This window comes from Lissotriton vulgaris, chromosome 11, assembly GCF_964263255.1.
Source record: "Lissotriton vulgaris chromosome 11, aLisVul1.2, whole genome shotgun sequence".
In the NCBI taxonomy this organism is placed as follows: domain Eukaryota; kingdom Metazoa; phylum Chordata; class Amphibia; order Caudata; family Salamandridae; genus Lissotriton; species Lissotriton vulgaris.
The window spans coordinates 968,250,124-968,275,687 of record NC_141699.1 but is presented as its reverse complement, the minus strand read 5'-3'; the positions used below and the strand labels follow the sequence as shown (position 1 = coordinate 968,275,687).

At 44.9% G+C, this 25,564-nt stretch overlaps 1 protein-coding gene across 1 annotated transcript in view; it reads right to left on the bottom strand.

Moving 5' to 3' along the window:
• Window positions 1-25,564, bottom strand: part of CLRN1 (clarin 1) — a 101,482-nt gene that overhangs the window by 25,929 nt on the left and 49,989 nt on the right. The window contains exon 2 of the mRNA XM_086944145.1: window positions 17,383-17,562. Within this exon, the coding sequence (XP_086800271.1) occupies window positions 17,383-17,562 (180 nt within the window). The remainder of the gene's footprint in view (window positions 1-17,382; window positions 17,563-25,564) is intronic.

Here is a 25,564-nt window from a genome sequence, read left to right as displayed (position 1 = left end):
AACCTTCAAACCCTACACAAGATGGGGTGGCGTAAAGGACAGACACGCCCACACTCTTACTCCTCAGAAAACAACTAGAAGAACACTACTCCTAATTGTCATATGCAGAACTCGGCTATGACTGAATTTACCAGCATGCGCCTAGGAAAACACTAACCCTGGACTAGGAGGATACCAGGAACCGCTGGAACTAACGTGAGTACCCATGAAACTACCCTGACTAAACTTACGCGACGGAAGTCAGGTAAGCAGCCATACAGGTCGAAATCATTGGTGAAGTGCGCCATAGAACGTTGATGCACGCTTCACCAAACCCAGGATTCCAGGGGAAGACTAGACCGCAAAACAGTAGGCATGCTGGCGGCCATGTTGGAAATCCAGCGCTGCCAGCATGCATGTCAACCAAGGGCACAGTGGTGTTCCAAGCTTGGCCGGTAGATTAGAGGGGCAGAGACAATGGCCTCAGAAGGGTCACGTAAACCCTGACAGTACCCCCTCTCAATGGGTTTTCCTCCAATCATGGTTTAGTAGGGAACTTGGCGTGGAAGGCCCTAATCAATCGGGGAGCATGGACATTCAAACTTTTTTCCCAGGATCGCTCAAATGGTCCATAACCTTTCCAGACAATAAGGTAGAAAAGATCATCATGAACTTTTTTGGAATCTAAGATTCTTTTCACTATGTATTCAACCTCACCATCAATAACTAGAGGGAGAGGAGGAATTGTTTGTCGTAAGCCTGGTTGAACCTTCTTGAGTAGGGAAATATGAAAGACTAGATGAATTTTAGTAGTGCCTGGTAGAGTTAACTGGTTTGTTACTGGGTTGATCATTTTTTCAATAGGGTTTGAACGTATAAAGCGTGGCTGAAATTTACGGGTACCTTTTAGCTTAAGATTTTCAACGACTGCACCAACACCCTCGCCCGATCAAGAAACCCTCCAACAATCATACTAACAAGGAAGCCAGCTGGTTCACTGAAGACCTCTGGGCCACCAAGCAAACCTGCCGAAAGCTGGAGAAGATCTGGCTCCCTGAACGAACACCGGACAGCCACGCCGCCCACAAGAATGCCGCCCGCAGACACCATCACCTCATCAGATCTGCCAAAAGGGCCTCCTTCAAAGACCACCAGACAACAATGCGCACAACAGCAAAGAGCTCTTCAACATCGTGAAGGAACTCTCCAACCCCAGCTCCAACACCAACGATGTCCCACCCTCGCAAGACCTGTGCGACTTGCTGGCCACCTTCTTCCACCGCAAGATCACAGACATCCACAACAGTTTCAACGCCACGACCGCCCCGACAACCACTTAGACCTCCGCCCCCACGACCACCATTCGCACCAACCGCCTGCTCTACTGGACCAACATCAACGACGATGACACCATCAAAATCATGAACACCATCCACTCCGGATCTCCGTCAGATCCATGCCCACACCACATCTTCAACAAAGCCAGCACATCCATCGCACCTCATCTCTGGAAAGTCATCAACACCTCCTTCAAGACAGTAACCTTCCCGGAGAGCAGGAAGCACACCGAGATCAACGCCTTACTCAAGTAACCCAAGGCATACGCCAAGGACCTCAAGAACTTCCGGCCCATCTCCCTGCTCCCGTTCCCGGCAAAGGTCATCGAGAAGACCGTCAATGAACAACTGACTCACTACCTCGAGGAGAACAACATCCTGCACCCTTCCCAGTTCGGGTTCCGCAGCAACCACAGCACCGAGACTGCCCTCATCGCCGCCACCGATGACATCAAGTCCCTGCTGGACAATGGAGAAAAGGCGGCCCTCATCCTCCTGGACCTGTCAGCCGCCTTCGACACGGTCTGTCACCACACACTACGAACACGCCTCCACAACACTGGGATCCAAGAGAAGGCCCTGGACGCGACCACCTCCTTCCTCTTCAGCAGAACACAGAGCGTCCGCCTTCCCCCTTCCACTCTGAAGCCACCAGGAACATCTGCCGCGTACCCCAGGGCTTATTCCTCAGCCCAACTCTGTTTAACAGCTACATGGCAACGCTCGCCCACGTCGCCCATCGGTACGTCCTCAACATCCTCTCCTACGCCGATGACACCCAGCTGATACTCTCCCTCACCAAGGACCCCCACAATGCCAAAACCAACCTTCATGAAGGAATGAAGGCTGTTGCTGAATGGATGAGGAACAGCCGACTGAAAGTGAACTCGGACCAGATGGAGGTCCTCATCCTCGGATCCAACCCCTCGCTCTGGGGCAACTCCTGGTGGCCGACCGCATTGGGAACCGCTCCAACACGCACCGACCACGCATGCAACCTAGGGGTCATCCTCGACTCCACCCTCTCCATGACTAAACAGGTCAACGCCGTCTCCTCCTCTTGCTTCAACACCTTCCGCATGCTCCGTTGGATCTACAAGTGGATCTCCACTGAAACGAGAAGAACAGTCACCCAGGCCCTTGTCAGCAGTAGGTTGGACTATGGAAACGCCCTCTACGCAGGAGCCTCGGCCAAACTCATGAGACGGCTCCAACGCATCCAGAACGCCTCTGCCAGCCTAATCCTCGACATCCCTCACCGCAGCCACATCACATCCCACCTGAGAGACCTGCACTGGCTCCCGGTCAACAAGTGGATAACCTTCAAGCTCCTCACCCACGCACACAAGGCACTCCACAACACCAGACCAATGTACCTAAACAGACGAATCAGCTTCTACCCCCCCCACCCGCCAGCTCTGCTCCGCTGACCTCGTCCTCGCTACAATCCCCCGCTTCCGGAGAGCGACTTTAGGCAGCAGATAGTTCTCCCACCTCGCCGCAAAGACCTGGAACACCCTCCCCATCCACCTAGGGCAGACCCAAGACCTGCTGACCTTCAGAAATCTCCTCAAGACCTGGCTTTTCGAGCAGTAGCGGTACAAAAGGGGGGGTGATGGACGGAGCATCTGAATCAATCAAACACTCACACCCAGTCAAAAGATCTGGGTTCAATCCATCACCGTTCTTTAGCCCACTCTGCCACCCCAGTACCGACATGGCTATATGCAAATCAGTCTGACGCTGTGCCTCATGGGAACAGTCCAGCCCGAACTGCCAAGCCATGTCTTTCCTGGACGGGAAACAAACATCCAGGGACCTGTGTCGGATTCATAATCCTCATCAGCCAGGCTATCTTGAATCCAGTGGCCAAGTGAGCAAGGGATTCACGTCTGAGCATACCCTGTCAACTTAGGGCAAACAAAGCGATACAAAAGGGGATGATGGACGGAGCATTTGAGCAAATCAAACAATCACCCCCAGTCAACTGATCTGGGTTTAATCCATCACCATTCTTTAGCTCACTCGCCACCCCAGTTCAGACATGGCCATATGCAAATCAGTCTGACCCTGTGCCTCATGGAAACAGTCCAGCCTGAACTGCCAAGCCATGTCTTCCCGGGACCGGAAACAAGCTTCCGAGGACCGGTTTCTGGCATTCCAGCCGTCTTCAGCCTGGCTTGCTTGAATCCAGTGGCAAAGTGAGCAAGGGACTCACGTCTGAGCATACCCTGCCACACTTATGGCAGACAAAAGCGGTACAAAAGGGGGTGGTGATGGACTAAGCATCTGAATTAATCAAATACTCACACCCAGTCAAAAGATCTGGGTTCAATCCATCACCGTTCTTTAGTCCACTTACACAGACGTCTGGAATGCCAGAAATCGGTCCTCGGAAGCTTGTTTCCGGTCCAGTGAAGTCATGGCTTGGCAGTTCGGGCTGGACTGTTCCCATGAGGCACAGGGTCAGACTGATTTGCATATAGCCATGTCTGAACTGGGGTGGCAGAGTGGGCTAAAGAACGGTGATGGATTAAACCCAGAACTTTTGACTGGGTGTGAGTGTTTGATTGATTCAGATGCTCTGCCATCACCACCCCCTTTTGTACTGCTTTTGGCCGCCATAAGTGTGGCAGGGTATGCTCAGACGTGAGTCCCTTGATCACTTTGCCACTGGATTCAAGCAAGCCAGGCTGAAGACGGCTGGATTGCCAGAAACCGGTCCTCGGAAGCTTGTATCCGGTCCAGGGAAGACATGGCTTGGCAGTTCGGGCCGGACTGTTCCCATGAGGCACAGGGTCAGACTGATTTGCATATAGCCATGTCTGAACTGGGGTGGCAGATTGGGCTAAAGAACGGTGATGGATTAAACCCAGATCTTTCGACTGGGTGTGAGTGTTTGATTGATTCAGATGCTCCATCCATCACCACCCCCTTTTGTACTGCTTTTGGCCGCCATAAGTGTGGCAGGGTATGCTCAGACGTGAGTCCCTTGATCACTTTGCCACTGGATTCAAGCAAGCCGGGCGAAGACGGCTGAAATGCCGGAAACCGGTCCTCAGAAGCTTGTTTCCGGTCCAGGGAAGACATGGCTTGGCAGTTCGGGCTGGTCTGTTCCCATGAGGCACAGGGTCAGACTGATTTGCGTATAGCCATGTCTAAAATGGGGTGGCAGAGTGGGCTAAAGAACGGTGATGGATTAAACCCAGATCTTTTGACTGGGTGTGAGTGTTTGAGTGATTCAGATGCTCCGTCCATCACCATCCCCTTTTGTACTGCTTTTGAGCAGTAGCAGCATTCCCCACCCCAGCGCCTTGAGACCCTCACGGGTGAGTAGTGAGCTTTACAAATGATATGATTGATTGATTGATTGATTGTGCGGATCCAAACTTGATTCCCCACTTGGAGGTTGGGTTTTTTCTTCCTCTTTTGATCAGCAAAGTGTTTGTAACGGCTTTTAGCGAGTGTCAAATTTTGTGTTGCTGATTGGTGAATTCTAGTTACATGTTGGGCCATTTCCTGCACTGCTGGGACTTCTACACTATCAAGTTGCACTTAAGAATTAGGGTGTCTTCCTGAATTCATGAAAAAAGGTGAGTAACCAGTGGACACGTTTTGGGTGTTGTTATGGGCATACTCAGATGCCCATAAATAATTGGGCCAGTCACCTTTCTAATCCAATAAATAGAGTCTCAGATATTGTTCTTATTCCTATTTGGTTCTTTCAGTCTGTCCATCAGTTTCTGGATGGAAACTGGTGGAGTATCGATGGTCAATGCATAACCCCATGGTGTAAGCCTTCCAAAATCGTGACAAAAAGTGATAACCCCTATCAGTGATCAATACTTTGGGTATACCATGGAGACTAATTATGTGCTGGTTGAAGAGCTGTGGCAGTTGTTCTGCAGTAGGAGTTCCCTCGGAAAGATACAAAATGTGTCATCTTACTGAAAGTGTTTACACAAACGAGGATATTGTCAAAACCTTGTGACAATGGTAAATCTACAATCAAGTCTAAAGAAACTGTGTGCCAACGATATGGGGGGGGGGGGGGGCAAGGGTTGTAATAGTCCTCTAGGAGCTTGTCTGTCCAGTTTACTCTGAGCACAAATTCCACAGCCCAAAACATATTGGTGGATATCTCGACACATGTGTGGCCACCAAAATTGTCGCTTGATCAGGTCTTCCATCTTTTGTACTCCTTTGTGGCCTGCCAAAGGGTTGTCTTGACATTCATGCATGGCTTTTATCTGAAGATCTATTGTGGGCAGAAAAAGTTTTTCCCTGATAAGGCAAGCCATCTTGGATAACTCTCTGTGGGTCTTCTGTAGCCCAATCCCCCATATCTATTTCAGTCATTAGATTCCAAGTTTGTTCTTCAAACGGTACTTGAGAAATTATTCCTATGATTTTGTCTTCTGGAATTATCTGTTGCTTTTCTATGAGTGTCTTTTGGTTTTCTGTACCTAATCTGGATAAGGCGTCTGACTTTCCATTCTTGGAACCGGGCCAGAAGGTAATGACAAAATCAAAATCTGCAAAGTAGAGTGACCATCGGAGTTGAGGATGTGTAAGAGTTTGGGCAGATTGAAGAAACTTTAGGTTTTGGTGATAGGTAAAGGCCGTCACTGTGTGTTTAGCACCCATCAGATAGTGCCTCCTATTTTTAAAGGTGTCCTTTATGGCCAGAAGTTCTTTCTCCATGATGGTATAGTTACATTCGGCTGGATTTACCTTACTGGGAATGGAATGGATTTAACTTACTGGATGCAGCTGCCCAGTGTTTTTATGTCTCTGTGAGAGTATACCCCAGATGGCTAATTCCAAAGCATCCTTTTACAGGTAAAAGGGCTCAGAAGGGTCTGAATGAAGTGGTATTGGTGCTGTGGTGAAACTCTCTTTCAACAAATTGAAGGTCTTCTCAGCTTTCCCAGACCATTTGAAGGGTACGCCTTTCTTCAGTAGTTGTGTCAATGGCAGGATTTTTAGAGCAAATTTGAGACTAAATCTTCGATAAAGGTTTGCAAATCTGATGAAACTCTGAACCTCCTTGATCGTTGTGGGTGATTTTGACTTCGTCACTGCTTTCACCTTTTGTTTGCCCGTCGTTTTTCCCGTGGGTGATAGCACAAATCATAGGAACTCTACTTTGTTAGTGTTGAATAAACACTTTTCTAGTTTTACATACAAGGAGTTTTCTCTTAAGCTTTGTGGCACAGCCCGAACTTGCAATCGATGTTCCTCCTACGAATTTGAATAGATCAATATGTCGTCTATGTACACTATCGCACATTGATCAATAAAATCAGTTAAGACGTCATTAATGAAGTATTGGAATGCCGCAGGTGCGTTACACAATCCGTACAGCATCACCAGGTATTTATAGAAACCGGATTTGGTCCTGAAGGCTGTTTTTCACTCGTCACCTTCTCAGAGTCTAATTAAGTGGTAAGCCCAACGTAGGTCTAATTTGGTGAAGATTTTCGCCTCCTTCACTTGGTCTATGAGTACCGAGATGAGGGGTAACAATTTTTTATTGGTATCCTGTTAATTGCTCTATAGTCTCACAGGTCCTGAGATCCCCTCCCTTCTATGACATGAAGAAAAGGTGGGATAAGACTGGAGACTGGGATTGTCTGATGAATCTGTTCTCAAGATTTTTTCTTAAATATTCTTTTAAATGCTAGTTTTCCTTCTCTGTCAAGGCTTAGATGTGACTGCATGGTAAGCTCGCCCGTGGTTCTAAGTCTATCTTGCAATCATAGGACCTATGAGGTGGTAACTTCTCAGTCTTAACCTCATCAAACACATCTGCAAAATCTTGAAATTCTTCTGGAATCTCAGTTGTTTGTATCACACATATGGATGCTCCGTTTTCACATAGGTTTGCGGCCACACTAAGTTTCGACTTGATTTCTTTGTCTTCAAACAAAGTTTCTTGCAATATTCGGAATCCAAATTTACAGTGCGAGCTCCCCAATAGATGGGTGGGTTGTGCTCCGTTAGCCAGGGGAGTCCTAGAATCAACTGGAATTGTGGTGCATCAATTAGATTGAACTGTAGAACTTCTTGATGACCTTCCTTAGTGATCATTTGCACAGGATCGGTATCACTGGTTATAGGGCCAGACATTAAGTCAGATCTGTCTAGCCTGCTCTGACCAACTCACTTCTTTCTTTCTTTATGGCCTTTAGACCTATTTGAATAGCAAATTTCTGGTCGCAGAAGTTTTTGGTAGCCCTGGGCGGAGTTGGCGGAGTGGGGCTTCGCGGAGCTACGCGAAGTGGGCGAGAAACTACGCCCACCTCCGCACTCCGCGTAGCCCCACTCCGCAAAACCACTGGCCGCCAGCCCCGCCACCCGCCTCCCTCCCGCCCTCCCTAAATACTTTAAAATAAAGGAATGAAATAATTTAAAAAGCACTTACCTTGCCGCCGCTGCCCGCCGCGTCCCCGGGGCTCGCTATCTTCCGTCTTCTTTAGTAATGCGCATGCGCGGGCGGCCGCGCATGCGCATTTTCTCGTGAAAATGCGCATGCGCGGCCGCCCGCGCATGCGCATTACTGAAGAAGACGGAAGACGGAAGATAACGAGCCCCGGGGACGCGGCGGGCAGCGGCGGCAAGGTAAGTGCTTTTTAAATTATTGCATTCCTTTATTTGAAAGTATTTAGGGAGGGCGGGAGGGAGGCGGGTGGCGGCCAGCTACGCTCCGTCTGCGGAGCGTGCGTAGTGCCGCCTGGCTCCGCCAGCTCCGCAAAATGCGGAGTAGGCGGCACTACGCACACTCCGTGCACGGAGCGTAGCTGGCCGCCCACCCCTAGTTTTTGGTAGCCCCGGAATCAATCATAACTGTGATTTCTTCCAAGACTATGTTTCGAAATTTCAACGTAAAGGCGAAAACCAAATGGGTGAAAACACTTTTAAAGCGTTTGCTAATTGATGGTTCATTGGAGTTGTTTCTCTGCTAGCATCCACCAGTCCAACTCCATTTACTGGTGGTGCTGCAAGTTTTCCTTTTCCTTTATTGGAATTCTGGGTCTTTTCTGACAAACCTTCACAAAATGTCAGCTTCTTCCGCAGTACATACACAGCATATTCTGATGCCTTTTCTCTTTCTCTTGTTTGGACAAATGTCCTCGGATGGCTCCAATCTGCATTGGTTCAACTCTAGCTGAGTTTTCTGTGACTCACGGGGATTCTGGCTTGATTGGTCGAAACAGGGAACACTCGACCGAAAGTCTCTTTTCCTTTCTCCTTTTCGTTTGTTCTGCTGGAAATCTATTTCTAAGACCAAATATACCAAGGCTGAGATCTCTGTAGGACAAATAGGAATCTTGGATAGAGCATCCTTTAGTTCTTCTTTTAGCCCTCTGTAGAACATTGCTGTCCTCTCATTTTCTGGCTAATCTGTCTCCACCACAAGTTTGTTGAACTGTGCTAGGTAAGTTACTAGTTCTCGGTTTCCTTGTCTTAGCTCTAGTAATTCATTATCCATAGCCTGCAATGCTTTTCTCCTGTCAAAAACTCGGAGGAACTCTTTCTTGAAGTTTACGAAGTTATGCAAGCTGGGGTCATAGAACGTTGATGCGCACTTCACCAAACCCAGGATTCCAGGGGAAGCCTAGACCACTAAACAGTAGGCATGCTGGCGGCCATGTTGGAAATCCAGTACTGCCAGCATGCTCGCCAACCAAGGGCATGGTGGTGTCCCAAGCTTGGCCGGTAGATTAGAGGGGCAGAGACAATGGCACAGAAGGGCCATGAGGAGGAAACCTCCAGTGAACCCTGACAGCAATAAAAAATATCTCAAGGCAAAGTTATCGAAAAAGCATCCAATGCCCAATGCTATATAGGTGGAGCCTGCTCCAAGGGACAACAACCAGGGGCGAATAAATCACCCCTTGACTTCTAAGCCACTACTTTGCTGAAGCTGGACGCCTTTTCGAAAGCTGTGATAAATGAAAAACATATTTTATTCCCTCCTTATGGAGAGAAACATCTCTTCTTACATCCATGTAGAGGACAGCACCAATGAACTGCAGTGCCTTTGTTGGACAGAGGTGGGATTCTGGAAATGTAGGCGGAATCCAAAATCCCGAAGGAGACCACACACTTCTTTGACATCTTAATCTGCCTTAAGGAAAGAAGAGGAGGCAATTAACCAGTCACCGACATAAGGACGCAACGGAATACCTAAACTATGTAAAATACCCACAAGAACTTTTTTAAAACTCTTGGGGCATAAGTCAATCCAAAAGTTAAGAACTGTTGGTGCTGATCTCCCACGGAGAATTGTATAAACTACTGAAATGGTGGAAGGAGTGGAACATGAAGATATAGTGATCTAGTACTGGCTGGAAGCCGCCTGACATTTTGTGACATTTTGCCATGCGGTAGCCTTCCATGACCTTATCTGGAGGTGAGGGCGGACAGACGTTGCCACCTCTGAAGATGCATAAGCACACAAGACATTGAAGAATAAGTCAGAGAGGAAACATTATTGTTGTTCCATGATGCTAAGGAGAGATAAACAGTCTTGGCCCTCCATCATACAATTTGCCAAGGCCTAAAAACCTTTTAATAGTAACTGTACCATATTTGCTGTGCACATGTTTGCTATAATAGAAAAATTAGAAGCAGCATTTGATTGCTTCATTGCACAATCCACATTTTTGTCAACAGAATCCTGAAGTGAGGCATCCTTTGGAATCTCATTGCCCTGTGATGTAAGATGTGCCATTAGGTTGTCTACCTTGACAACCACGGGAAATTCCTCAGAGAACTTGTCTACTGGATAACGCTTTTCAAAACTGTCAAAAATACAGTCTTATCCACTTTCTTTCACTCATGCTCCAGAATTCATCTGGTAGCCCCATGCAAATGCACTGACTCTGGCTCTATTCTCTGACATTGCAATAAAAAGTAATCTTCTTCGGAAGTAGAATCCAGAGGAGGTAGAGCTTGCCAGAAATTTCAGGACCTTGACCTAAGTGACCCTTTCTACCACTCTCATCCATATATGCACCAGGATCTGCAAAGTCGTCTATCCTGGGAACTTTGGCTGGAATTGATCCTTCCCTGGCCCTGTAGACAGCTTCCACTGCCATCTGAATCATTTGCTGAATTGAAGCAAGCGATGATGGCTCATTAGACCAGGCAACTCCCCAGGGGCCTCTTCTATGCTCGTAAACACATGGAATATAGCAGTATATCCAGAAAAGCATTCACAGAATCATGCGTCGTGACCAAAAACAGCAGATACTTCCTGTAGTGGCTGGTTTCTAAGCAACCAAACTCTTGCGACAGCTCCCGTGAGAAGGCGGCCCGCAACACACAATCTTGGATTAGGCACCTGATTACTGAGAGGCAAATTTGCTCAAAATAGTGCTTGGTGCTAAAGGCATACCAAATAACTACTAGCCAGGAAAAGAAACTGGAATCACAAGAAAAAGGGGTTAAATAACCCAACTGCTTTCCACCAGGGCTGCTAAAGCACGTCCTGTATGAGCGGAAATGTGACTCCCAACCTCCAGGTTCTGCAGGATGGCGATTACATATCACTTGTGAGAACTGGATCAGGGCAGGTGGATGAGGAGGTATTGGGCACTTAGGCCTCACCATTAATTTATATTTGACTAACATGTTGGGTTCCTCCCAACAGCGGCCGCTCTTCTGTTAAGGTGTAAGAGCCTCTCCCCACTGCTCTCTGACAGCAGTGAAAACATGAAAAAGAAAATCAAAATGATAACACAGTTTATTATCATTTTATTTGTTCTTTCTGAGTCGAGTCAAGGGCAGGGCTTGGCCGGGGAATCCTTAAGGACAGCCACAGGGGGAGGAGTGGTGGGCACTGCTGCGAGTGTGCATGTCAGTTTGGCTGGCCGTCTTAGGATGATCAAATGACATGCGCACTTAGATCTTGCCATCCGAGCTGTGCTGAACAGCCAGGTGGAGACCAAGCACAAGCTCCCAGGCCCTAACTGAGTGTCAAACCAGCCAGCTCAGGCCAATCACAGAGCTGCTCTCATACTGGTAAATAGTATCAGGAGCATGAGAACAGGGTCTGGATTGGTGTTGGGGAATGACAGCCTTGCATTGACTACTGGGAGTCGAGAGGAGAGATGCAAAATAGCAACAAGGCAGCAGCCGACAGGTAAGTGCTTTTTTATTGTATTTCTTCGTATTTTTCTCCCCCTGCATTGTCCCCAGCTTCCCCTTGTGCTGCCCTACCGCTTTTGCTTCAAGGCAGCTGCTGTTGCCTCCCATGAGGAAGGTATGACAAATACTGAGATAACAAACTGTTTCTAAGGCACATTGACATTCAAACTGATCATATCAATTTACCAAGATGCCTGGATTCATTTCCGTGAAAGATCATTATAGATACTTAGGTCCTGATTATGATGGCGGTTGACAAGCATCTGACCGCCATCACCGCGGGAATGGAACCGCCCGACTTTTAGTCGACACTTCCACCTGCCCAATTATGATGCGACTGCTGTGTAGGCAGTTGGAAAATGCTTTTTTCTATTGCAGCTTGTTCTGAGGCCTGGAAAAGGGCCTCAGTGCAAGCTGCAATGGAAGACATTTTTTAAACATCTATATACCGTGTGTCAGGCACAATTGGTGCATGAATGTTCGTGGGCACCACATGTGTCCTGCTGGCCCACAGTGTAGGTCCATGGGGGGATGGGGGCCTTTCTAGTGGCTCCCAAAGTGCCATTACGTCTGCCTTTACATGTCGGTTGGGCCGCCATGTAAAAGCAGAGGAAAGAGGGACACCATAATCCCTACGGCAGTGCCTCCACAGGCACTGCCCTCTTTGTAAGAATTATGGTCCGACGACGCCCCAACAGGCTCCTTGAGCCTGTCGGGGACATCAGGTGGTCCTCCGACCCCTGCGCTCCAATCTACCGCATCATTATGCGGCAGTCTGACTGTGGCCTGAGATGACGGATGGACCACAACAGATGGCCTGTAGGTGGCTATCTGCCCAACATCATAATGAGGCCCTTAGGGGTAACATTTTTTCACAGTAAAAATCTGAAATCTGTATTAATTGCATTTCAAACCAATGAACATTCTCCTTTCCCATGCAATATTCTGCAATGACCATAAAGTCGCTAAAATATAATCTTATTATTCACATCCTGTCTTGATAGAGAAATAAAGGTGCATCTCCCATTAAACACACATAATTACATTTGTTAATTATGAAGTTAGGACTTGATTTGCAAAGAATTTGCAATTAGTGTGACGTCACTCTTGGTTATTTCCGGAGTACTCCTGACTTACTTATAGACGTCGGAAGTAAGACTTAAGTACTGCAAGAGCAGATTACGTCAACATCTTTGACATTCCTAACTTTAATGCTTGATGATTTGTAAGATTCAAGCTCAATTTACAGCATCAATTTAGGAGTGAATTTCCAACATATTGTTTTAGCCTCCCTGAATTTGAAATCTATGTTGAAACTTGAAAGTGATTTACGTTTACTATATAACCATCAATATGTTACAATTATCAGTGAATAAATGCCATTACAGAGTTAAAGCTAGCTGCGGATGGTCACACTTGTCTTTAAGGGCTCTTTAAGGAAGTTATAGGTTTAACTGCAGGGCAAGACCGATGCCGAGGCATATATAGCCCAGGGCAGAAGGGCTATAATGCTATTGGAACGTTCAACCCTCTCAGGGTAGAATGCTGTAGATTAAAAACGGAGAAATATAGAGAGAAACCTATTGTAATGTTGGAGCACAAGGTCTATACTTTACGTTACTGGTCCTCTGCCACTCTTGTCTTTAATGGAACTCTCAAAATTCCAATATTCTGATACAGCATAATAGCATGCTGGTGATAGAGTATGTTGGTCGGTAAAGGCCCTCTGATCGAGTTGCAAGTCAGAGCCTCAGGTGATGGTCTTAAGGAAGAGAGAGGGCCTTTAAATACTGGTACAGCCGCCATCAGCAGGCTGTAATGCTGTTGTGCGGAGGCAGATGGGCTATAGTGCTATCAGAACATTTCACTCACTGAGGGCAGAATGTTCTAAATTAAACAGGAAGACCACATCTAGAATATTGGAGAAGGAGATCCACCATTTACTATGCATGGCTTTGATTAGAAGTCATTATCATGAATGAGCTCTTTCCCACTATTGTGATACCACTAGGGGGAGCAATCACTACCCCTGTGTCCTGTTGCCTAACATATCTGTAGAGACCCAAGAGGGGTGGTAGAATGTATGGCAGCTGGAGGCTTGACCCTTTTCCTTTCAATGCTCCTAGCCTTCCACAGATCAAGGAGAGGAGGGAAAACAAAGGTGGGACACTGCCTATGCAACCTGCCTCCTTTTCCTGTGCCCCGCATTTCTGCAATCCGATAGGGCATTGTAGAAGGGTAGCAGCAGGTGTATTATTTTGTATCTTTGGCAGGGGGTGATGAGACTTTCCTTGTATATTTGATATATCTTTGAATCCTTGGTAACACATGTCCATTATTGATGGTTACTTATCTATATTTCAATGTTATTGTTCCTCTGCCCCTTTTTTGTCTTCAATGGAACTTCCAACATTCCAATGTGCACATAACATGAAAAGAAACTAAGACAGGAATAAGTTCCCACTTAGAAGAGTGAGAATTATTGAACTGTTTTGCAGTCTATTTGAGCATAGGAGAAAGTAATCAGAATGTAGACACTAGTGACATTCCTCTATCCTTCACAAAACCCGATCATATCTGTCTCTGATGACCATGGCTCACACATATCAAACAAAAATAATCAAATACATTGTTACTTGTCCTCTACCCCAATTGGAATTGCAGAAAAGTGCTGGAAAAGGGCCTTTGTATAGGGTCACTCTCAAGCCTTTTGTTTTCCTCGTCATTTATGTTGGCTTTAGGATCTGTGAGCACATTGACCATTGCTAACCAGTGGTAACGTGCATGTGCTGTCTTCTCTCAATATGGTAACATTGGCTCAAACCCAATTGGCATATTTACTTTACTTAAATGTCCCTAGTAAAGCCCCACTACATGTGCCCAGGGCCTGTAAATAAAATGCTACTAGAAGGCATGCAGCACCGCTCGTACCATCCACTTAAGCAGCCCACTAACCGTGTCTCAGGTCTGTCATTGCAGAGCCTGTTTGTGCAGTTTATAGTGCCATGACTACCCGGCAAATTATACCTTTTGCCAGGCCCAAACCTTCCCTTTTTATACCTATAAGTCACCCCTAAGGTAGGCCCTGAATAACCCAAAGGGCAGGGTCCAATGTATTTAAAAGGTAGGACATGTACGTTTAAGTTTTACATGTCCTAGTAGTGAAAAACTCTCCATTTATGTTTCAGTACTGCAAGGCTTATCTCTCCCATAGGATATCATTGGAATTACCTTATTACATTTTATAAGTGTTATTTCCAATTGGGAATAGATAACACCTCCAGGTCTGGTGTCTCTGGAATAACAATTTAAAATCAGAACTCATGGTGAGGTTGGATTTTAAATTGCAATTCTGAAAATGCCACTTTAGAAAGTTGACATTTTCTTACTTTAGTCATTTTGTGCCTGCTGATAGTCTCTGATCACATGCCTAGGGTGGATGGCAGATGGGCTTTGTGTAGTTGTCCTAGACAGCCATACACAAAGGGACCTTAGGTATGGCTTTATGGGCCATCCTGACAGGATGGGGGGACGAAGTTGGACCCAGCCTCACTTACACCTGAATAGGCTGCGTCCTGTCTATATGCAAAGGGATGCATACTCCCTGTAATGAGGCTGGAGACAGGTCTGGAAGGGCGGGACCTCTGTAAACTTCAAAGACTTGTTTTTGAAGTCTTCCCCACTTAAAGGCCCAATTGGATATAAGTACTGGACCTCTGAGACCACCACTTCAGTACACCACCTCAACTTCAGTACACTTCTGGATCTATGAGCTCTGACAAGAAGAAGGAGTATTGTGCTGCTGAAAGGACTACCACTCTGCTGAACCTATGTTTTGCTGAACTCCTGCCTTGCTGACCTGCTGCCTGCTGCCTTCTTGCCTGGGTGAAGAGACTGGACATGCATCACTTGAACCCAGAGTGACTCCAAGGGCTAGCTGGCTGGACTCCTGATCTGAAGTCTCAGGGAGACAAAAGACTTCCAACCACAATGGTTCTATGATTGAACTCTGCAATCTGTGATTCTGCCCTGCCAAGTGGTGCCACCTCAGTCCTGGAGCCTTAGAAGCGGGCCTAAGGTGTTTCTCCAGTGGAACCGATGCATCCCCTGCTGAACGACACATCCCTGAGAATAGCTGACGCATTGCCTCTGCTGAGCAACGCATCCCCAAGTAGAAGAGGTGCATCTTCTTGATTTAGCGGTGCATCTTCAAGCAGAACTAATGCATCAACAGGATTCTCAACGTCGACGCATCAGGACACTGCACCAAAGCCTTGCGACATCTCAGAATCAATGCTTTGCCTCTGTTGCGCAACACATCTTTGACCGAGATACACACACCGCTACAGAATCAGGATTTAAGGTACTTTGGTTCAGCTGGCCTAACTGGTCTGTGCTCCACCCCCGTCTGCCTGAGCTTTTGACTTTGTCCCTTTACAGCTCGACCAGATATCCCTCAATAATGCTTTTTGGCAATATCATTCACTTTAAACTTTAAAACTCAATATCTTAAGTTCTACACATTGCCTCCAAGTTAAGAATGACAGCTTTGTGCCAAGCTCCCGAAGGGTGAGCACAAGTTAATTTAGGATGTCCTTGTGCCTTACCCTGACTATGACTGTGGTTACTGCTTGACCAGGGCTTATATCCCAGCCAACCAGGGACCCAATTTCTTTCAAAAGTTTTTGAAGAACATAATTCATACCTACGGTTACCTACGTAGCTGTATATTATACTAGTACACAAATCAGCCCAATCCTGGCAGCCAGTAACCTTGAACTTGAATTTTTGAAGCTGACCTTAAAGGTGCTGCAGAGACGGCAACAAGCCATTTCTCCCACCCTTTCAATTTCATCAGGTCTTCAATGGATAAGTGGCCCATTGAATAGGTCTACTGAACCCATTATAGTTTGCCAGATGTCATGCTTTAAGGGGGCCATATTACCTAGATGGGGTTAATACTAATACCTGAGCCACTGAGACAAGGCCGAGATGCAGCCAGGTATGTAGACAAAATATTAATCATTCCCTAGTTGTAGACCAATGAGTGAATTAGTACACAAATCAGGGGGGGGTTGCAAGCTAGCATGCCAATGGGTCAGAGGTAGGACAGATACCACCTGTGAAGTTCAAGCCAGCAAGATAAGGAAGATATTTGGTGGCAAATTAAATAGGTCTGGCCTAGGCAAACTGGTACAATAGATGCATTTTTATTATTTCTTACTGCAAGTGTATGACACAAAAGAAAAAAATAAAGACTATATACCACTACTTAAACATGGTGACAGATGCTTCAAATAACATTTTAAAGTTAAAAACATAGCCCGCAAATATTATTTCAATAGAACAATATGTGTTATGCCTAGAGGGAGGTGTACTTGGAATAATAATACACACTCTTTATTGCTTTAACACATATTACAGGAAGGAAAGGTGCTCTTAATAGTGCTGAATTACTTAAAGTATTTGAATTACTGTACCCTGAAGACATAGTTTAAACACAGAAGCATGTATTAAAAGTAAAAAGTATTAAAAAGTTAGAGAATGGTAAGAAAAAGCATTGTCAAAGTAAAGAATTGCCCACCAGCACAGGCACTTCATTTTATTGCATACTGCAACCTAAAACCCATTTGACATTCACAATTATTTAACAAAAAACCAGTCTAATGAACTATTATCTCTTTCAACTTTCTGATCTAACTGCAACACGTCATCAATGATTAATTCCTCTAACTTTCTTGGGTTGTTTTTAAGGGCTATAAATCAAACAAGTGTACTAGTGGATGGATAGGAAAAAAGGAAAGTTCTAAAAATGGCTATGTAAATATTGTTATTGTAGTCTATTGGATGAATAACAAGATAATATACACAGCTGGCAATACACAACTGGAAAGAAGTTTATACTCACATGAAAGGAAGCTCCAGAAGTACAGCCCAAGTGGGCCATGAATAGTTTCGTACGGATGGCCAAATGCATTAAACATGAAAAATCCTGTTCCTACTAATGCAAACACGATGAGTGTTGCAGAGAATAGGATGATACTGATGTGGAGACTTGCTGGGATGGTGCTAAGTAAATCTGGAAAAACTTCAGAAACAAAAAAACAATTAGGATAAAAGAAGCAGTAATCATGTTGAAACACGAGTATTATGTTGTAATGCTACTAAGAAGATTACACAGCAACATTAGGAATTTCTCGCATTAGGTTATGTGCTATTTGACAGGTCCAGCAGCTTTTAGATCTCCGTAGGCAAATGCTTTCATGCACCATACCAAAACATTACATTGGGCTTATAGATCCGCCCATTGCTTACCATTCGTTGGCATTATTGTCACTATCATTTGTTCTTCTTATTCAATGGCTTGCCTTGCTCTTGTGTTTGTTTCTGTTGTGGAGCATGGCCTCGTTGGGTTGGCTGACTTGTTTCCTTCCATTGCTCACATTTAGGAAACTACTTTTTTCTTTTTCTGTCAGCACTCAATTTTCTTTCAGAACTCCATGAGAGTGCATGTGTCTTCCATCTCTCTCACTCATATGCTGCTATCCTTCCCTAAACACCTCCCCTGCATACTCCGTGTTGCTCCCTCACCCCCATAAGCTTGTCCAATGCTTTCCCCTCCCCACCGTTGGGTTTTATAAAAAGAAAATGTTTTGGGCCTTCCCTGGCCCAGCCTCAAGTGCCTCTTATGCTCTGTTTTCCAATACCCACTCCAAACTGCCTCCCCCTCACCCACTCATTTGTTACTCTATGAGGCCCTCACGGTCAGTATTATTTTTAAGTAATTTCATTTCCTTTGAATGGCATGGCATCTGCCATTTCAAACTACTATAATATTTTTTATTTAATGAACTAATTGGCGTCTGTCATCTTGGATCGACAAATAAACAATGAGCTCACATTATTCTGTAGATGTGCAAATGATTGATGATGTATGCATGCACATAGTGCTGGTGGTCGTGTCATCATACCTTTTCCATTACTTTTGCTGATTCAACGTAGCATTGACAAAAAGGATTGGTCTGTGGGCCACCAAGGCAACACCTGCTGGCTTCGCCAGTGCTTGTTCTGAAAAGGGGTTCTCTCCAACACCCACTTGATTTCCTTTTTTACTCACTGAATTAGCTGATTCCTTTGTTGCATGGTGGTGATCAAGATGACTGTAGGAGAGTAGGATCTAATTACTATGGTTGCCCCCACTTTTTGCTGGTGTTTCACTGTTTTTAGACTTTAGTCTGGCTGGGGCCTTGCTATCCAGGACCCCAGCCTAGCTGCTTTCCCCCTAAAATGATTAAATGTACTTTAGGTACGCTCCAGTTTGGTTACTGGGGTACCCGTGTGAGTCCCTAGTATATGGTACCTTAGGTACTAAGGGCATAGGTACCCCAGAGGCCTACCAGGGGCTACAGCACGTATTATGCCACCCCTGGGAAGACTTCCAAAATGACACCACGGGACTGCTACTACAGCCTGGGTAAGGTGGTGCATGCACCCCTTACTAAGATATAGGTTACCTATATCTACCTTTAATCACTGACACATGTAAGCCTATCAGTCACTCCTATGGCAGGCCTTATCTCTCCCGAAGGCAGAGTGCTTGGTTTTGTGTGAGAGGGTATCCATGCATGAGCAGGACCCCTCTGCAGCGTTAGGAGCATATTCTCTGAAGCTGTTCTGTGAAGCAGCCAGACTATATACTCTGAAGTGCATTATACCCTCGTGGTAAATGCTAACTTTGGAATGGCTGCATGAAAACATGTCGTGTTTGGTGTCAACACTTTGGAATCCTACCCCCGTCAGTCCTGGCGACGGGGGTAGAATTCCACCCTTCTAGAGGGAGAGACATGTAGACACTGGTCTACCCGGTAATAGTCTCAAAGAGCCCTGGCATCACAAAATGGATGCTGCAGCCACAGACAAGAAACTCCGGCAGGGGAGGCCTGGACAATAGGTTTCTTGTCACAGGAAGGTGTAACCACCTCCCAGACAGGCTATAGTGTATTAGGCTGGGAGAGTGCACTCCAGGAGTGCTTTGAAAGTCTGCACTGGGACACACTTGGTGTCCCTGTGCATAGCCCAGTTCGAACCGGTTACAGGGGCTACCAGCCCCTGCTCTGGCGTGAAATTGGACAAAGGGAAATGGGTGTAACCACCACTCTTTCCAGACCCTCCCATAGGTGGGTCCCCAGAGTATGACCAACCCCTTTTCTTAGTATAAGTAAGGGACCCCAGGAAACAGGATTTTAGATTATACCTGGACGAAACTCTGAAACTGAATCCTGGAACTTCGACGCTCTACTAACGATTAGAGGACAGAAGAATCTCCCTTGGGGTCAAGGATTGACTCTCCTGCTCAAGCAGGCACCAACAAAGCATTCAATCCAGACTTGCACTCCATCTCATGGGTAGGAAAAGCCAACATGCACTGGAAGGAGCTTACACCGTGTATGAACAAGTGGCTGGTGGGCGGGAAATGTGTCCAGATGTGCTCATTATTCATTTGCAGAAAAACAATAAGGTGATGCCAAAGGGGTTAGTGCTCATGAAAGCAATGAAAGAGGATCTTCAGCAGTCTTGCAAGCTCTGGCAGGCTGCTACACCATGTGGATGGAGTTTATACCCAGGAGAGTATGGCACAGCAAGATCATCAGCAATAGACAAAGCTAGGAAGAAACTTAGTAAAAAAACAGAGGGTTTTTTGCTGGGACAATGTAATTGGCAGCATAGAACATTCAGATTTGAGGTATAAGGACATTGAATTTTTCAGAGGAGATGGAGTACACTTGTCCTTGATGGGAATGGAGCTTGACCTGCTCTAGTTGAAGTTGCCGTTAGCTAAAGCGTTTGGAGTCGAGTAATATGGGACATGTAAGTAAGGCAAAGGCTTTCTGTCTATTTGGAAGGAGCAATAAAAACAAGCATTTGTAATGCATTAGGTCTCGCATTTACACGAGTTTAAGCTATTGGCATTGTAAATGACAATGCCTATTATTTTTGTTTTTTAAAACATAAATAAAAGGCATTGTCAATTACAATGCCAATAGCTTAAACTTGCGTAAATGCGAGACATAATGCATTGCAAATGCTTGTTAAAACTTCAGCTTCGGCAAGACCCGGCCCACTTAAATTCCTGCATACATGCCAACATTTATTGTGTAATGTAAACTGTCTGGTGCTGATGTAAAGCGCTTCAGTACCTTCGGGTCAAGTTCATGCTACCTAAAACTGCAAAAAAGGAGGTATTGGGAAAAAAAATAATCGGGGGAATGTATGTTCTTTACCCATTAAACAACACTGGAATAAGGGCAATTTTCGGCGGGAGACAGTTAAAATACAGGCATTTCTGCCTTTAAAAAATGTGGAGTCTGCAGTCTGAATCCAACATGTTAGCATGTACGGTGATGAAGTGATGTGATCAGTTAGGCCCCCTTTCGTACCACTTGTAAGAATCAGCGATGCACGCTGTCAGGAACACGGGTAGAATAGGACGTGGTATTTCGGACAGGTCATGTACTCGTGATTTGATACAGCTTATTATGCTCTTTGACTCTATATGATTCAGACGCTTACTTTGTTATGAACGGAATTTATTCATGGCACATATCAATATAGAACTATTTTGTGGGAATACGTTTCATTTTGCTGTCTACGAAACTTGCAAAGTAAGGTTTTTGAGTACTTAATACACTACGATTTGGAGTGTCTTCCTTTGGAATATTACAGAAAAATACAAGCAGACAGACTTTGGATTTTATGCCCTGAAGAAGTCTACTGTGCATTATACTGCACGATGAAACACGTGTTGGCGTTTTTTCTGCAATTAAGAACATATTGATCGACCTTTGTTTAAAAAAACTACCTGGCTGCATTGTGATGTGAAATTTACAAATAAAAACTGAACCTGGACCTGGATCAAGAGTCTGTTGGATGCTACAAAAGACTGAAAGTGTGCTCAGGGGTCTTTGTATTTAAGAATCAGCGAGTGCCAAAACAAATGTAACCATACTCACGCTCTACGATGGCTGCCCTTCTTGCTCTTCGTAAAAGTAAAAAACACAAATTATACTGTAAATAAATGGCCACTGCTTGCAAGTACAAGGTTTATAAAAGAGGTACTGACTTTTATCTCGCAAATTTGCTTCAAAGGTTATCGATACAGGTGTTTTTGTTTCAGTGAAATATCATGAACATGCCATTCTAAAATTACCAGAATACGCCTGCCCATCTCTACTCTTTATGGGTAAATATCTTTCCCCAAGTGAACTGAAAGCCTGTGGTCTCTGCATTTAAATTGTTGAATCCTCCCAATGTAAAATGGCCCCCACTATTACTTTGTTTGTGTGAACCAGGAGTAACGGAAGTACGTCCCATATGTGAGATCGCGGCTTGACTCGCATGCACTCACAGTGCAGGGATAGGACTGTGAGTGAAGTCATTTCGTTTTGCCGCAGAAAGATGGCGGTTACTGGGAGCCTTAGTACGGAGAGCCTGAGAGAGGAGAATGTGGGCGGACAAAAAGGCACGAACGGGAGTGTGGGTGGGGGGGGGCAAGAAGGCACAGACTGCAGTAGGGGTTAGACAGGGAAACAAAACAGTGTTTGAAGTAAAGGGGCCAGTTGCCATGGCAGGATACTAATGACGACATGGTCCTCATGAGGCAGAACTAAAAAGCCTAAAACCTATTGGAAGGCTGCATTTAGTAAATAAGCCAATAAAAAAGATGGACTGAGAGTGGGCGGAGCTTCCACAAAGCTTCCCGCTATACTGAATACTGCATGCCTTGCAAAGCGAACAGCGCATGTTCTGCCACGCTAGGCTTGACCTAAAAAGGAGTTGAATGACCCAAGAAATTATTGTTTAATAACTTTGCTCGATGTTGGAGCTAAATTGTACTCCAAGGTGATTTGTCCATAAAAGATTGGATTTAGACAAATAGGGTATAAGGGGATTCATATTTCGACGGTATATCCATCACCGTTGTGACGGAGTAACCCCTCCACCGAGATCTAAATCAGACACTTAGTACTGATGGAACACAAAGGTTTTAAACAATGTTTCTCCATGGTAGACCACTGCTTTAGTCTGTGAGCTCTTGGACAGAAAGCAATGGGAATGACAGGGAATTTTTTTGTTTTTTTGTTGGTTTGAGTTTAGCCTTTGACCTTGTAAATCGTACTACCATGCGGGATAAACTTTAGCAACTGGATATTCCCAGTAGCTTATTGGCAATCCTTCTGGACCTGGACCACTAGAACTGGGCTCAGGTAGAATTAGATCTAAATGGGACTCTTTCTGAAAGAATCCCATAGGGCAAAGGGCTCAGATATGGATGTGTCCTGGCTCCCAAGCTATTTTCTTTATTGCCCTTAATAGTACTAATTATTTTTTGACTAAAGTGGGGGGTATCCACATCTTGTGTCTCCTCAATGCGGATGATTTGGCTATTCTAGATCTGACATAAGTGGGCCTCCAGAGGAAGCTTGAAACATTTAATTAGTATAGAGTGGCAAAAAAATGAAAGGTTGATTTGATAAAAACAAAAATAGTAATTTTGGGGAAAAAAGAAAAGCATGAAAGTTGGTGCTAGGCAATGATACAGTTGAGGTACTAAACTCACATAAATATTTAGGAATGATATTGAATAATAAGCTACAATGGGCCTTGCATAAAGAAATGGTAGAGGCTCATGCCCTCTCCACAACAGGAGGTCTAGCACAATTTAAAAACACGTTTAGTGGACCATCTCTGTCATCAGTACCTACTGCTTATAATGCTATGGTGTCAAAGGAATGTATTTATACAGCTGCATTGCTGAATCTAAGTACAGAGAGAAGCTGGGATAAGTGACGGTAAGAGCTTGAAATAACTGTAGGGCTGCCCACAGCACAATGTGTTTGGCGATAAATCTGGTGGGAACCTACAGGCATGGGATTATTTAGCCTATCAAGCCACCTTCTGATTTTAGGATAAGCTCTGGACCTTGGGGGTTCAAACGGTATCAAGCCTTTGTACTAAGGAAATATCAAAAAGTGAACTAAAGTGGGCTGTCTATGTTGGAAATAGATAATTTAAAATTGTGACAATACTGAAGATGGTAAAATTCAGAATAATGGAGGCATCCCACATTTCGAGGGGGAGTTGAGAGAGGCTTGTAAGAGAGAATCGAGGGCAGCTGACATACACTATGTTTCAAGAAAACCTTCAACGAGCTACATGCTAGAGTCCTGGGATAACCTAAGTATGTATCCCTATATATCCATATTCCCGAACCCCCATATGTGTATTCTGCTATTAAAATTTCGGGTGGCATTTAATTTTTATTTTTTTTTAAATTGGAGGTGTTTGAAGTACTTTTTGATTCTAATAACAATTGTAGTAGTGGGTTATGGTACAAAAATGTAAATGTTCATCTTTGTTTCGACTGTTTGCATTTTTACAAAATATGATGCCATTTATTAACACTGCTCTTTTTAAAATATAATACTTGTCATCTCAATGAGGCATTGGCAATTCTCACAAACATGGAGTTCTTAGACGTGGCTTCTGCGTTGGCAACATTTTTAAAAACAAGCGTGGGCTAGAGTTATTCTTAGAAGTGTCAGTAGAGATTATATTGGCAGTCTGGAGCAGGGTTGATGTGTGCAAACTTGATACTGTGTAATATTATGTGGTATTTTTATATGGCAGCTAGGTGAGGATGGTAGGACAAGGTTGTTTTAATGTTTAAAGGATTGGTGCGGAAGGAGCAGTTTTTGTGTGTTCATTGCTCTGTAGACACATGTCTAAACAATAGTAAAGATTTTACCTACCTACCTACCTACCTAGAAGGCGATAAACCTGGAAATTGAGTTCTATCACATTTGGCAGGTTCACGATTGATATGTTCTCGTTTTTCAATAATCACTTAATGCAAATGTACTTTGTAAGTTTCTGAAAAGTGAATAAAATAGTCCAGAGCCTCATATTGCGGGCATATTTTACTACTACAGTGAAGAACTTCTGGTCAAATGATGCTTCATATTGCAGAGGTAACTAATTTTGTTTTAAAGATTCATTAAAAGACTCCACCTCTAATTGTTTCATCCTAAATCAAAATCCAAAGATGGCCCCATTATGAGTCAAATATTTCTCATGTAATTGAAATTCCAATCAGATTTGTTTCTGATTTATTGAATGTGCAGTGGCGGCTCCTCCTCTAAGGCGGAGGAGCATTGCCCCACTAATTTTTTGCAGTGACATGAAGGGAAAATAAAATGATAATAACTTGCGTTATCATAATTTTTTTCTCTTACTTAGCCCGCTTTGCATTAGGGGTTGGGGTCAGGGCAGGAGTGGTAGCACCCTCCTAAAGTGCACAGTGACTGCTTGGCCGGCCCGGGAGTCTTGCACACTTTGCATCTTCTCCATGCAGGTTGCATCACAGGCTACATGGAGAACATGCCTAGGCCCCCAGTCAGTGTCTGAGCGCCGAAACACAGTGCTCAGACCAATCACAATGCTGCTAAGTCAGCCTTATGATTGGCTGTGATTGGTTGAGTGGTCGCCTAGGTGTGTTTCCGGTAAGGCTGAGCGAGGTATTAATATGGAGGTGATGAAGCGGCAAGAAGGTAAGTTTTTTTTTATTCCCTTCCCCTTACCACCCTGCTCCTCTACCTGCCACGTCTTTCCCCTTCTCTCCCCAGCCCCCTACCTCCGATCAGTGCTGGCCGCCGCTGTGAACATGACAGTCAAAACAACAATCTGAACAAGTTGGACTGTGCTCTGTTCAACTAAAGGAAAATGTTGGTAGAAATGTTAAACTCACTTTTCTCTTCTGTTAATGGTTGCATTGAGGCGCCTGTCATATTCATAGCGAGTTCTGGAATGCGAGCAATAGGGGTGCTATTATACTTTCCTTATAAGCAAAGTGAGCTCTTATAGAGCCTTGCCCTTGTCTATTAACCCTTAAATGTATTCTCTTTTACTTGCTGCAGCTGTTTCCCATTCAATCTCCACATGAAAGAAGAACCGCTGAACCTTACAAGTGGTAACACTTTTGTCTTGCAGTTTTTAATCTCTAGTTTATTTGCTTGGCAGTGTGCCCTCTGAGC